The sequence below is a fragment of the Rattus norvegicus genome, chromosome 11 (assembly GCF_021556685.1).
Source record: "Rattus norvegicus strain SHRSP/BbbUtx chromosome 11, alternate assembly SHRSP_T2T, whole genome shotgun sequence".
In the NCBI taxonomy this organism is placed as follows: Eukaryota; Metazoa; Chordata; class Mammalia; order Rodentia; family Muridae; genus Rattus; species Rattus norvegicus.
In genome coordinates, this window is record NC_141544.1 from 95,783,067 (window position 1) to 95,798,374 (window position 15,308).

Below are 15,308 nucleotides of genomic sequence, written 5' to 3' on the forward strand. Positions count from 1 at the left end.
ACGGCAGTCAACTGAGCATCAGCAACTACTGCTGTGGACAAGGGACAAAAGTCATCAGCTCTGGAGTTTCACAAGTGACAAGGTAGGAGCCCCTGGTGACTACATGAGGGAGAGCTGTGAACCCTGCAGGGGATAACATGCCAGTGTGGAAAATCCAATGCAGGTACCCGAAGGCAGGAACCAATATGGGTCCTTGGTGATGCGCCTTGGACATCTTCCAGAGTCTTATCTGTGTGATCAAATCAACATAACAGGGAAATATCTTCTCATTCTTCCTGGTCACTGGTAGTAGTGGGAGAAACAGCTGTGCAAGACCACTATGGAACAGGTGTGCCAAATACAAACAGAAACCTTTGGAAAGTTTGGCAATCACACCACATGTTCTATGGTCTCCTGTATTCTAAATTAACAAAACTTACAATTTAGACCCTGTCATCATACTGGCAGCCTCTGCCTAGTCCCCAAGTCCCTTCAGTGATCTGCAGGCTGATAGGAGCCAACTCTACAGAAACTGGTCAAGTCTAGACAAGCAACTGCTTGGTTCTTCTCTGGAGCGTGTGTGTGTGCGTGTGTGTGCGTGTGTGTGTGTGTGCGTGTGTGTGTGTGTGCGCGTGCGTGTGCGCGTGTGTGTGCGCGTGTGTGTGCGAGTGCGTGTGTGTGTGTGTGTGTGTGTGTGTGTGTGTGTTGTACACATCTTGGACATTGAACACATAGCAGACTCAGTACTCATTTTTCTCCAACATAGCTTATCCTTTTATTCCTGGGCTTCCAGAGATAACTCCCAACATAGCTCACATCCTAGATAGCTCTGAAGGAACAGACCTCGTAGTAGGTACACTGAGAGATGGAACTGCAAGTCCATCTTCCCCTAGATTCCAAACACAGCAGATCTTAATTAGTTTTGTCTTAGTCATCAAGAAGAGAACCCATGGGGTTGGGGATTTAGCTCAGTGGTAGAGCGCTTGCCTGGCAAGCACAAGGCCCTGGGTTCGGTCCCCAGCTCCGAAAAAACAAAAAAAAGAAAGAAAAGAAAAGAAAAGAACCCATGAACTGGCAGAGTGTTTTACACCAAGCCTGACAATCTAAACTCAACCTCTAGAACTCACATGGTAGAAGACCCAACTCCTACAAGCTGTCTCTGACCCCCACAGATACACTGTGGCACAGGAGAGCATGCATACAAGTTGTCCTCTGACCCCCACAGATACACCGTGGCGCAGGAGAGCACACATACAAGTTGTCCTCTGACCCCCACAGATACACCGTGGCACAGGAGAGCATGCATACAAACAAACACACACACACATGTTAAAGAAAGGTTAAAAAGAAAAAGATCCAGAAATTACATAGTGCATAAAGGAGGGTACATCCTCAAAGCTCAGTGAAGATGAGCAGAAGGTTTCGCCTGGTACCTATTTGTCGCTGCTTCCACTCAGGACCACACTGGCATGCCCTTGCCCTCTTTTGGCATCACACTTACCCAAAGGCTAAAGTAAAGGAGAGAAAGAACTCCAAGACAGTAGCTTTCTTGTCCACCCAATCCAAGAATAGTCCTCATAAAAAAAAAGGTTTGAGAAACCAGGAAGGACATCTGGGGCTGTGGGCCCAGCCTCAAGTCATGCAGGTATTGTTTCCAGCGGTTGTGGCAGTCACCACTAAGTCAAGACAGTGAGTCTTGCCAGATACCAAGGAACAGTGGCAAAATCAGCACCAGTGCGTCCTATGGTGTTCCAGACAGAAGACTCCTCCCCGTATGGTAAGGAGAGCAACAGCCACCTCTACTGGAAGGCTTTCTGGGGGTGAAGAGCCAGGGCCATGCTAGGCACACCTCATGAACGCTACCTAGCTCCAAGCCTCAGTAGCAGAACATGCTTTTGCACATCTGATCTGCCCTGCAAACTCTGAAGGGGAGCTCAGCCCAGGCATTTTCTAATTATATCATTTCCTGGGATAAATACTTCTGACATTCTCATTTTACACTACGAAGACACAAAGGCACACGGAAAGGTTGTCCTGAACCACACAACACCCAGCTCACAAGCCTGAATTGATACTGTGCCATGGTCCCTAGCTAATCCACAACATAATCCACCATGGCTGTGCACAGGAAAGAAGCAAAGAAGGGTAGGAGAGTGGGCCAGAGAATGTGTCCTCATGACATAATGGGACACATTACTTCAGGCCTTTGGACTATGCAAAATGCATCTCCTAAGGCCTACCATTCCTATGGGCCTTCTTTGCCTTGACTTGGAGCTGGCCTGTTACCTGCTTTAACCAACAAGTTCCTGTGCTAAGCTGAACCTTACAAAGGTCAAGCATCTCAGTTTCGCTGTTTGGAGAAATCTGGTTCCCAGTTCAACTATCATGCTTTGAAGAGGCCTCAGCTGTCTGCACAAAGAGGACACACAACAGTGAGAATCAAGGCTGTGAGCACAGAGACTATGATATTCTAGCTGCATGCTCTAAAGCTATCCCAGCAGACTTGGTAAATCCAAGGTAACAGCAGCCTGATGAGCCTTGTCAAGTGTGGAATCATAAGCAAGGAGTAAAAATGGCTGTTCCACATCAATAAAGCTAGAGGGTACTATATCACATAAGGGATATCTAAAAGTGACAATTATCCACCTTTTGGCTTCAGATAACTTAAAATAGGTATTTGTCAGTTTAACTTTTTTTTTAAAAGCTCTATGTCTTGCGGTAGGCATCGGAGAAGAATAATTTTCTGTTCTATAAGTCTGTGAAATGTCATATTGTAAACTGGCCTTCTTATGAAGCTTGCCATACCACAAACCTTCTTATTACCCCAGAACAGATACCAGCCACAGCTCATGTCCTCACACCATACATCTGAAGCATCCATCACCTAGAAACTTTCTCACCCAATCTACAGTAATAAATATCTACAAATGTGCAGATACAAACATATACATAGTGTGATAGCTAGCCCTACCTATAGGGAGCTCCCAGAATGAGATAATCATACAAACCTAAGTAAAAAGATACAGCAACATACAGCTACACCGCTCAAAAAGAAAGAACTTCACCTAGCCTGAGCTTCCCTCTAAAGTAACTGAATTAAGTAAGCCTCAACCACTGAGGGCAAGCAGCCAGATGGGTAGGGGCAAAATGAGCCAGAAGACACAGCGCTGAATCAAGAAGCAGCGTGAGTACTGCTCCAGAGTTCATGAGGTAAGCATGATCAGATATGCTCCATCCAGGAGCTCAGGCCTCATTCAAAAGGGACACTTCAATGGCCACATTCACCCTCTGGCTCAACAAATGCTACGTGGAAAAAGGGTGGATCTCAAGGCTCCAAAGGAAGGTTAAAATAAAGACTAGTAACAGGTTTAGATTTTAATGTTGTCCCTTTTTGGACTGACTCTTCAGGCCTGCCTCTGATATGCTACACAGCCTTGACTAATTGCTTAATTTTTTCCACAGCAGAAGTAATGAGGACAAGCTTACCTGACTTACACACACCTGCTCCCTGTGGACAGATCAAGATACTGTAACACGGTGCTTCTACAATGCATCTACTTAATTTAATATTTCTCAGGCCAGGACAGTTTAGTGAAGGGGATGACTGGGTTGCCTGACACCACTCTTTCTTCCTGAGTGATACTTGATGTACACTGGTTTAGATGAGGTATGGGGTGCACCTACACAGCACTACCACTGAAGTGCCAGCTCCCAACTCCCTATCACCTAGGCCTCTCAGCCCCAGGAAAGTCATCACTACAGTCCTTGTCAACAAGAATGATCTTAACAAAGGGTTCATGAGTGAAGCTAAGCAAAAGATTTTACCAGTCTGGCTGGCTAAAGAATTTTTCCTTCGGCACAGCAAAATAATGATAAATTCCCAACTGCCTCCAACTTCAGGCCTTTGTATAAACACAGACAAAAGATAAATCCGTATAAACCCTGAACGCTAGCAATGTTGGGCAGTATCTTTCCTTCAAGTCAGCCTTAACCAGAACACTCCTGTACACCCATCACGGGCCATTTCTTCTCCAAGAATTTGCTCTTCAGTCTACACAAGACCCTACAGACTAGCCTGGTAGAGATCACACACCTTTCATCCCAGATTTCTGGGGGGGGAGGGGGGGGGACAGGTAGCAGGCCCGCAGTCATTTGACTGAACACATATGTAGCTCAGGAGGTGGAGGGCACTTTAGCATGTGCAATGCTCTGGGTTCCATGTCCAGTGCCAACAACAGACTTAATAAACCACTGAGCATATCCCCCAGGCTCCTTACTTTATTCCATTGTTCTCTGGGTCTGTCTTTATGCTGTGATTGCTATAGCTTTGCTTTATTTCCATCACAAAGTATGAAATCACTAACTTTATTCTTTTCAGGTCAATTTGATTAAGAAACCCTTAGGTCTAGAAAATAGTGGAGCTCACCTTTAATCCCAGTACTTGGGAGGCAGAGACAGGCAGATCTCTGCGGACAAAACAAAGGAAGGAAAAGAAGAAAAAAGGAAATCCTTAAAATTCTTTCAGAACTTTTAGAAATAGCTTTTTCCCCTAGCAGAAAACACTCAAAAGTTTTAATAAGAAATTAGACTAAAGTTAGGTAGTTTATTTGGTTGATTGGGTTTTATTTGTTCGTTTGTTTAACAGGGTCTCACTATGTAGCTCAGAAAGGCCTGAAACTTTGTAGAGTAGTCTGGCCTTGAACTCACAGAGCTCTGCCTGCCTCTGTGTCCTAGGTGTGAGAATTACAGTGCACCAGCACTCCAGGCTTACCTTCACTTAACTCTAAATCCATCAGTATTTATTAAGTCAAGCTCTATTGGGCAGCTCCTGTGACAGAGTGCAATGAGTGAAGGCCTTACCCTTATGCAAACTCCAGCTCCCGGGACATTTGCAGCATGTTTTGAATCTAGTCTTCCCAGTAAGCTATCAGAGTACAAACCCAGAGAGCTGGGTACGATAGCATGAACTTATAGTTCTGAGACAGTGATGGAGAACGAGTTGTATGCTCTAAAGGTAGACTCCTTAAAACTTGAGAAGTAAAAAAAGTCTAAGTTTCAGCAAGTCCCTGAAACTGAACAACTGAACAGGTAAGAACTGCTGATTATGCCAATATTCTCAGACCAATGAGCTACTACCTATGAGTCCTGCTGTGAGTTAGCTCCTGAGTTCCAGCTTTTGAGAGCTGGCACTCACACTAGCACAGGCTTCTGAAAACTCAGCAGTCTTTCAGTCAGTCCTGCTCCTAATATGTAACCCTTCATCCATACCCCTTTAAGTAGCACCAATAAACTCACTGATTTACCAAGCTGGACTTCCATGGAACCTCCACTGTGGTCTGTTGTTGATTCCTTAGTTGGGGTAATTAGACATTTGTTCACTTCTCCAGGGAATAGGGTCAAACAGCCACATAATGGAAGAGAACTGAACCCAACAAGTTGTCCTCTGACCCTCAATGCAACTGTCTATATAACTCTAGTTGCAGGGGATCTGACACCTTCTGCTTTCTGTGGGCATCAGGCACACATGTGGTGCACAGACTTACATGTAGGCAAAACAACCATACACATAAAAACAAGAATTAAAACATTTAAGACAAAAAAAAAAAAAAAAAAGACAGATGCCTGAAGAGATGATTCTGTGGTTAAAAGCACTTGCTGCTCTTTGAGAGGACTTGAATTCACTTCTCACCACCCGTCAGGCAACTCGTAACCACCTGTAAGCCCACCCCAGGAGGTCTTCATACACACACACACACACACACACACACACACACACACACACACACCTTCATGCAGACACATGCCTACACATAATTTAAAAACAAACTTTTTAAAAATTAAATAATAAGCACAGGACTTAAATACACATTTTTCCTATGAAGACATGAATAGTCAGGAAGCAATGAAGATTCTCTTTCCCTTCAATCCTAAAATCCACTTTAGTCAATAAAGGTTACTAGCCAGCAAACTATAAAGTGACAGATATTGGCAAGAATGTGGAGAAAATGGAAACTTTGTTGGGATTTCAAAATGTAAAACATGGTATCACCATGATATGAAAGTTTGCAGGCTAATTAGAAATAGAATATTTGGGGTTGGGGATTTAGCTCAGCGGTAGAGCACTTGCCTAGCAAGCGCAAGGCCCTGGGTTTGGTCCCCAGCTCCGGAAAAAAAAAAAAAAACTGCTTTAGAAAAAGAATATTAGGATGCAGCAATTCTACTTCTGAGAACCTATCAAAATAAGCTGAAAACTAAGTCTTGAGAAAAAGTCAGCCTGAGTTATAAAGCAAAACTCTGTCTTAAAATACAAACAAAAGAGAATGCTGGCGCAATGGTTCAGCAGTTAGAAGCACTGGCTGCTCTTCCAGAGATCTGGATTAAGTTCCCAGCACCCACATGGTCTGTATGTGTCTGCATGAAGGGGTGTGTGTGTGTGTGTGTGTGTGTGTGTGTGTGTGTGTGTGTGTGTGTGTGTGTATGAAGACCTCCTGGGGTGGGCTTACAGGTGGTTATGAGTTGCCTGACGGGTGGTGAGAAGTAAATTCAAGTCCTCTCATAGGAATCTATAATTCCATCCTAGAGAATCCAATGCATGAGAATAGAAGGTCTTAACCACTCAGTCTGATTTAGAACCATTCAGCTCTATACATACCCACATAAACCCATCTGTAACTTACCAGGGTCATTACCACCTCAATCAGATATAATCAACTCTTGCCTGCATCATAACAGCTTCACAAGTCCCCCAGCTCCCACTTCCTCCTGTTGTGGTACAGCTATTTCCTCCTCACAAGGCCATCGGTGGCTCTTGCTCCACCTCCACTCTAGTTCTTCATCTCTCTGCACCACTTCTCAAATTCATACTGCGTTACTCCCAAAAGTACTCCCCAAAAGTCCTCCTGTGTACAAAACTCTCAAGCAGACAACTTTTACAGCAAAGTATATGCTTAGGCTTCCCAAAGCATGATTTATTTACAACTGTCCAACTCTAGGGGGTAACAGTAGCATATATATATATATATATGTGTTCCCCCAGAGACATGGGAGGCAGGAGGATCTCTTGAATTTCCAGAGTTCAAGACCAACCTTGGTATAAGACCAAGACCTTGCCTCAGAACAAATAAAAACCCAATAAGCCTAAAGAAAATAACAGGTTCTCCTATACCTGTCTCTCCCTAGTATTGCTTAGTCTCTATCTGTTGTTCCTCTCCACACCCAACTACCTACTCTCTGTTGATGGCTTTTGCTCTCTGGCCTTACCTACAAAACTGTTGTCCTTGCTGTTTTCACACTACAACATACTTGCTATCATCAAAGTTGTCAAGCACACACTGGTGGCTTTCCATCCTTCTAGTTGTCACTTGCTAAGCAATTACTCTGGAAGCTTCCCCCTACACCACCTCTTTCCTGTGAACTAGATATCCCCAGCTCTCTAGATGGATGGCTTCAGTCTGCGGAGCTGTTTAGTTCTGTACTGTTTCTAGCGTGTAGCTCAGACCCTGGCTCACAGCCAGCCCTTGGTATTTTTCAAATGGGTAGATTTATTATATTCTCTACAGGATGGTCTTTGGAAAGTGCCATATCCCTGAAGCCTGCTCCAACAAAGATCTATCCTAGGTCCTCAAAGGAGACCTGATGCCCTTTTGTCTGCCCCTCATTACATGCTGTTCTCCAGGGCAACCTTCCTATAATCTAAGTCTGTCTTATGTTGGTTAATACGTCAGGCAGATATTAGTTTCTTTTTGTTGGGGGAGGGGTGTTCGTCAGTTGGTTCCTGTTCTTTTTATTCTATTTCCGTTCCTAAAAATAGAAAACTACAAGAATATGACACAGCTTCAGGGTTCTTAAACTGTGGGTCACAACCCCATGTGTGAGAGTCACAAAAAAAAAAAATCAACAATAATAAAGGGTTTCTGATGGCACAATGACTCTGTAGTGGTTCTGCATGTTTCTGGCAGTTCCTGCCTCTGTTGCACTGCACAATTTCACTGCAGTCTAGGTTCTAAACATACAACATGTATACTTTTCACTGCACATGCAATAGTGCAAATTAGCACCCCTTGAAGCATCTCAGTTCACACTCAGGATTACTCCGTTATGAACCACAGTGCTTTAACTGTAAAGACAGTTTCCAGCTTACAGAAACATATTGGTGTGGACTGTGTTGTATTAGAATGTTTGGCTTTAAAGTTGCTATTTGAGTTTCTAATTTCAGCTTCACAAGAAACAGTTCAAGTAGTTTTGGTTTGGCATTAATATAGTATTTCCAGGGCTGGAGAGATGGCTCAGTGGTTAAGAGCACCGACTGCTCTTCCAGAGGTCCTGAGTTCAATTCCCAGCAACCACATGGTGGCTCACAACCATCTGTAATGAGATCTGATGCCCTCTTCTGGTGTGTCTGAAGACAGCTACAGTGTACTTATATAATAAATGAATAAATCTTTTAAAAATATATATATATATATAGTATTTCCAACAATTCCTTAAACATACTTCTGAGCTATTTTTTTTTTACACTATGTATTCATAGAAAGTAGTTTTCAGCATTGGTGATTATAAAATCAAAACATCAACTCTAAAAAAGTCTAAGATTTTCACATCATACAATATCAACTATTCAGTGATTCAATTCATGTGAAAATAGACATAACCATCATTTCATATGTAAATCTGCCTGTCTTCAATAAATGGCAAAATTATTTATAAGATTGTTTGAAAATAAAATTATTATCAGTAAATGTTATATACTTATATAGCCAAAAATCACATAGAAAAATTTTGGTGTGAAGTGGTCAGGGGTGGAAAAGTTGCCAGGAATGGTGGCACACACCTTTGAGCCCAGCACTCAGGAGGCAAAGACAGGCAGATCTCTGAGTTTGAGGCCAGACTGGTCTACAGAGTGAGTTCCAGGACAGCCAGGGTTACACAGAGAAACCCTGTCTTAAAAACCAAAAAGAAAAGAAGAAAGAAAAAAAGAGGGAGGTAAGGAGGAAGAGGAGGAAGAGGAAGAGAAGGAAAGAGGAGGAAGAGGAAGAAGAGGAGGAGGAAGAGGAGGAGGAAGAAGAGGAGGAGGAGGAAGAAGAGGAGGAGGAGGAAGAGGAAGAGGAGGAGGAAGAAGAGGAGGAGGAGGAGGAAGAGGAGGACGAAGAGGAGGAAGAGGAGGAAGAGGAAGAGAAGGAAAGAGGAGGAAGAGGAAGAAGAGGAGGAGGAAGAGGAGGAGGAAGAAGAGGAGGGGGAGGAAGAAAAGGAGGAGGAAGAAGAGGAGGAGGAAGAGGAGGAGGAGGAGGAGGAATTTCAGTCCTAATAGGGCTGGTAAGATGGCTCATGGCTATCTTACACTTCCCACAGGCCTGAATTTGATCCTTGGTTCCCACAAGGTGGCAGGAGAAAACTGTCTCTTTTTTTTTTTTTTTTGGTTCTTTTTTTCGGAGCTGGGGACCGAACCCAGGGCCTTGCGCTTCCTAGGTAAGCACTCTACCACTGAGCTAAATCCCCAGCCCCAGAAAACTGTCTCTTAAGAGTTATCCTTGTGCCTGTAAGCCCTTGCTTTCTTGGCCCCCCAAAACACACACACACACACACACACACACACACACACACACACACACACACACACAAATAAATTAGTCAAATTTAAGAAGTCCTGAGACTGGAGCTGGAGAGATGGCTCAGCAGTTGAGAGCACTGACTGCTCTTCCAGAGGACCTGAGTTCAATTCCCAGCAACCGCATGGTGCCTCACAACTATCTGTAATGGGATCTGATGCCCTCTGCTGGGGTGTCTGATGACAGCTACAGTGTAATTATATATAATAAATAAATAAATCTGAAGAAGAAGGAGAAGGAGGAGAAGGAGGAGGAGGAGGAGAAGGAGGAAGAAGAAGAAAAGGAAGAGGAGGAAGAAGAGGAGAAGGAAGAGGAGGAAGAAGAGGAAGAAGAAAAGGAAGAGGAGGAAGAAGAGGAGGAGGCGGAGGAAGAAGAAAAGGAAGAGGAGGAAGAAGAGGAGAAGAAGAAGCAGCAGAAGCAGTAGAAGCAGCAGAAGCAGTAGAAGCAGCAGAAGCAGCAGCAGCCCTGAGATAAGAATGTTTTCTTATCACTGGAGTCTCCAGCAGATTCCACCAAAAAATCTGATCTATAAGAAGACATAGCTAGGACAAACAAGAAGCAAGTCAAAGGTAGTGGTTACCTACCCACCAAGTACCCTTTATCTCCTCCTTCCAGGACCCAGTACACATAAGTGTTCGTTCAGTGGTTAGTATGTTGCAGGCACCATTCTCTCTTTGGGAATAAGGCACTAGAGCAAAGGCCTTCAGGAGCTGCCGTTCTATAGGCAAGCTCTAATAGGATTCCAATTTTACTTTACCCAAGTATCTATTCTCACACATATAAGCCAGTAGACAACAGTAACCAGTGCAGAAGAAGCATATAACCTAGATGGTACAATCAGGCTAACAGGACTCAAGGCTGGAGTACTGGTCCCTCTCTCCTGTTCCTCCCAGAAAGCAGGACTTTCATTTCCTTATGACCAGAGAATTCTCAAAAGCCAAATACTAGAAGTTTCCCCAAGTAACTCTAATGAAATCTACTAGGTCAGAAGTTCAAAGGTACCAATCTCCAAGCATAATAATACTCCTTGTACCAAGTGTCACTCGGTTTCTGAAAGCTGTTCTTCTGAAGAAGAGAATGGCCCTCAAGCTCTCCAGGAAGGAAGAGGTCAGAGGCAACTCTGAGACCACTATTTGTCAAGTTAGAAAGAACAATCCCAAGCTGGTCTAGATACGATTACTACCCAATTTCCTTCATAGCTGGTAACACCTTGGAGAGGGCCACAAAGCCTCAGTTTCCATCAGCAAACTCTACTGCTACAGATGTTTCCTCCTGATGCAAGTTATATAGAATCTTAAAAGTGGTTCACTAGTTCACAAGATCTGAAATATGTCATCTGTGTATATTAATGTAATTTGGCAACTTAAAGAGCTGAAAACCCTCCATCTTCCTCCCTTGTCACCCAGTGTGATTGCAAACTGGCTGCCACATTCAGACCCATTTAGTTGTGCAGAACAAACTGGACCCAGAAGCCCCCAGCAAATATCTTGCTAGGTAGAGGTAGTATTGCACCTGCAGTAATTTAAAGATTCCTTGGCACTCACATGCAGACCAGGTTTGGAACATTAGCACACAGGCCCCTACCAAGAGATTGCCTACAGAAAAAGTGGACAGAAAAACCAAAGAAACCCTGGAGTTCCGCTAGGAGAAAGGGCAGGCAACACCTTTTCCCGATATTTAACAGCCTCACCCAGTCCTCTAGGCACTGTTGCTGATCTTGGCAAGAACATAAAATGTGTTTGCCTCAATTTTTAGACCCCTAGGCTTAGTCCAGATCTATCATTTGCTAGACTTCTCTTAGCCTATAAACAAATACTAAAGTAATTAGGTTACACCAGCAATATCTGGGTAAGCAAATCAGGTCAACACAGACAGAGCACATATCCCTTCCATGGATACCCTCCACTTGGTTTCACCAGTCAGAGCCAGGGACTGCCCAGGTGTGACTCCAGCTGCATAGCATGAATCTCACTATATGCTGAAAGTGTATGTTCAACCACTTGTTAGATTAACATTCTAAAATGCACACAAAATTCTAAAATGCATGCACAGGTGGACAAGAGATATATATGAAAGGAAAGGATCTCAATCTATAGCCCAAGCTGGCCTCAAACTCAGTGCAGTCTTCTGCCTCTTGGGTTCTGGGTTTACAGTCATGGGCCATCATATACAGCTGATTGATTAAATTAATGTTTTGAGGGGGGGAAATGGGGGGGCCTCTGTCTCTGGCACCTACATAAAAAGCCAGGTGTCACACCATACCAGTAATACCAGCACTTGCAATGCAAAAGACAGGAGTGTCTTAGGGGAATCACTGGCCAGTAAGTCTAACCAAAGGATGAATTCCAGGTTCAGTAAAAAACACTGTCTCAAAAAGGGAGAGGGCAACAGAAGAAGCCTGACATTCATCTATGGCACACATCAACACAGGCACAAACATACAAATAATAAGCAAACAGACAAATATGTGAATGCCTGAGAGAATTCCACTAGGGCTCAGGAGACGGCTCAGTGAGTAGAGAGCATGCAGCACAAGCACGAGAACCTACTGATCCCCAGCACCCGTACAAATCCCAAAACTGACCTCCTCCACATGCAACTCCTCCACATGCCACTCCAGCTGGCGTGAGATGGGCCGGAAGAGGAATCACTTCCTGATGGCCAGGGTAGAGCTGTCTCAGGGATGTACAGAACATTGAAGATAAAGCAGAGCACTTGAGATCCTCTCCTAACCTCACAATGTGTTAGACATACATGTGCACATACACTACACACACACAAGAGAAAACACCACTGCCCATCTCTCTCATCTGTATTCTTTCTCCAGCACACTTATAAACTCAAAAATTGGAAAAAAATCTACACTTCATGCATGTAATGGCCAAGCCCCATTAGCTCTTCCTTTATCTACAGTGTTTCCTCTTCTTTCTTATCTCTGCCACCCCTGACCTTTCCTCCCTGTCTTAGTACATCTTACCAAGATCTGGAAACCACCTTCTAAGTCCTACAAGGACTTTCTAAAACACATGCTAGGTGTCCAAACCCCTCAGAAACTTCAATGCTCTCCTCCCCAAACCCAAAAATAGAAAGTTCAAGTCCCTCACAAGGTGTTCATGATTCCATCCATCCCCAGCCACATTCTCCTCCTCTCCTTCCTCAGCTTACCTTATGCAGCATTCACTAGGTCTCCTGAATGCTTGGGCCTTCTGATCCTGACTGTCCAAGAATATCATCTCTGTTATTAACATTCTTTGCAGAGACACATCTACACTTGGAGATAAGCCCTTTCTAACTCGATCTTTCTGCCTCAGCCTCCCCAAGTACCATAACTGTAGGTATGTGCTCCACAACTAGCACCCAGTATATAACCTTACACAGCAGTCAAACTTACTTTGGCCATGATTAAAGTAAATGTGTATAGCCAGGTATGATGGGTGTGTGTCTTTAATATTGGCACTTGAAAGACAGAGGCAGGAAGTTCTCTGTGAGTTATAGGCCAGCCTAGTCTACTGGGAGAGTTCTAGGACAAGCAGGGCTAGACAGTGAGATCTTGTCTCAAAAAAATAAATAAATAAAATATAGTCAACAAGATTACATCTCAAAACAATGTGTGAAAAGTATACTGCATGCACATAACATCGATATAAGTAATAGATACTAACTGCTATATTGTATCATACTTTAGGAGCAATCTTTTATATTGATCACAAAATGAAGAAACACGTCTTTTCACATGATTTTACCAAGGCCTAAAATTAGTAAAACCCAAGAATCCTTACCTAGGAAATGATGTTATCTTGAATTCAGTCTAAATCCACATCCAAGGCAAATCCCATTGCAAAATTACAATGTCAAGATTTAAAAGCATGCTGATAGCCATAGACCAGAACATCTCAGCTGGAGGTGATCTGGGCTACCAATGGGCATCAGTAATGTCCAGTTATTTTTGGTTGAGGTAAATGGACAGTTACGGTGGTAGTACTGCTGACATCTTAGTAAGGATCACACAATACACAGGACAGCCCCTAAAACAGTTGTGACTGAAAATGGCAATCATGTTGGGGCTGAGAAATCCTATGTGAGAGATTTCTCTAGTATTGAGCCAAACTATGAAGACCAACAAACACCTCTCTTTCTGCCTTTAATGTCTTCTAGCTGCCTACCTTGTCCAAATGGATCCCCCTGTTCTCTTTTCCTCCCCTCTCTGAACTCTCAGACCCCAGAGTTCATGCTGCATAAGGAGACAGGAAATGCAACTGCTGAGTGAGAAAGGCAGGAAGTACAATCCCCTCCAATGCGGTAGACCTATTTATTCATCCAAAGGAAACTTGATTCTACCAACTACTACCATTCATGGTCTGGCTAGGAAGCAACTCCCCACTACTCACTACCATCTTTAAAGATATGCTTAGTAACGGCATGGGACAGCATCATCTCCACGATAAAAGCAATATAGAGGAGGCTGCCTTTAGATTTAACAAAACAAAACACAAAAAAGAAAAGAAATTTGCTTAAGTCTCAACATCATTTATCATGAATAATCATCACTTAGATTTTTTATTTAAAAAAAATTCATACAATATGTTTTTATCATATTCTCTCCCCTCCCCATCACCTAGATTTCTAATGAACTTTCTGGGCTCCGAACTTTAAAAAATCTCTGTTTTTAGCTGAATTTCACAATCATACTGTGAAGTGTAGAGAGCACATATTCAGACTCTGGACCACCACTGACCTTCCTTACGAAACCCCCCTCCCCACAAAAAAAATGTTTGGTTGTGAATAAAAAGTACCCCGGACCAAATAAAAAAGAAATGAAAAGGCCACGTGGATTTTTAAAACGGGAAAAATGCATCTACTCACCTTGCTTTACACACGCGCGTGCGCGTATACACACACACACACACACACACACACACACACACACACACACACACAAACTGTAGCTCCCTCTAGATGCATTACAAAGTAGAAAGGAGGAAAGACCCTTCCCCTTTCAGCAGAAGGTGGCCGCTTCCCTGTGCGTCCTTCCAGAGATTCAAGTACTAACATCTGGGGGCAAAGGCTCTAGCTCTTCCTCGCTCGCTCGGCAGAGCAAACCAACTCCTGCAGTAGTTCTCGGCAAAACTGGATGCCACCGGCTGCTTTGTACCAACCATCTCCACCAGGGTGTAAGAATCTGCTTTTTGAAGTCATTATCACGTATCCAAAGTCGCTCGTCTCCAGTGCATCACTGAAGCCCCGACCCTACATAAAACGTGGTTCTTTCGTGGTCCTCCGTAGGACCTGAGCCCGGGCCCTTCCCACTCCAGGATCGCAATAGTCCGAATGGGGGCACTGTCACAAGCTTCAGGCCTCAGAAAGGGCAATACAGTCGGTAAGTATCTCATGCAGATTCTAGATCTTCACTGAGCCACAAGGGGGATGTCGCCCCAGTTTCATACTCACAACAACCATCTGAGCACACACTGGATGGTGAAGCCGGGTGGCAGCACCAGGTCGATGCCCAAGCCGGCTCACAGGAGCTAGGCATCCCAGACTAAGGGTGGGCGGCGGACTCAGCGCCATTGCCTGAGGCGAAGGCGGACTTCGCTGCAACCAGCCCGAAGCACGTGCCCGGGCTCGCCGGTGTCCCGGAGCGGGGGACAAAGTCTGCTCCTGCCCGTTCTGCAGTTCCAGCACCCGGCACCGGCGTCTGGACAAGGCAGGCAGGACTTCAGCACC

At 44.1% G+C, this 15,308-nt stretch overlaps 1 protein-coding gene across 17 annotated transcripts in view; it reads right to left on the minus strand.

Moving 5' to 3' along the window:
- The window catches only part of Hira (histone cell cycle regulator), a 109,044-nt gene that overhangs the window by 92,925 nt on the left and 811 nt on the right, over positions 1-15,308 (minus strand). For 3 of the 17 annotated variants that reach the window (XR_015632843.1, XM_087576707.1, XM_087576708.1), the window contains exon 2: positions 12,169-12,256. The exons of 10 other annotated variants lie outside the window; for them this stretch is intronic. Coding sequence is in view for 2 of the 7 variants with exons in the window: in XM_087576707.1 (XP_087432833.1) it covers positions 12,169-12,256 (88 nt within the window). In the remaining 5 variants the exon portion in view is untranslated. Of the gene's footprint in view, positions 1-4,405; positions 4,446-12,168; positions 12,257-12,749; positions 12,801-13,747; positions 13,791-14,634; positions 15,016-15,308 lie in introns of those variants that run through there. 4 more of the 17 variants (XM_087576713.1, XM_087576715.1, XM_087576714.1 and 1 more) reach the window with 3 other exon arrangements.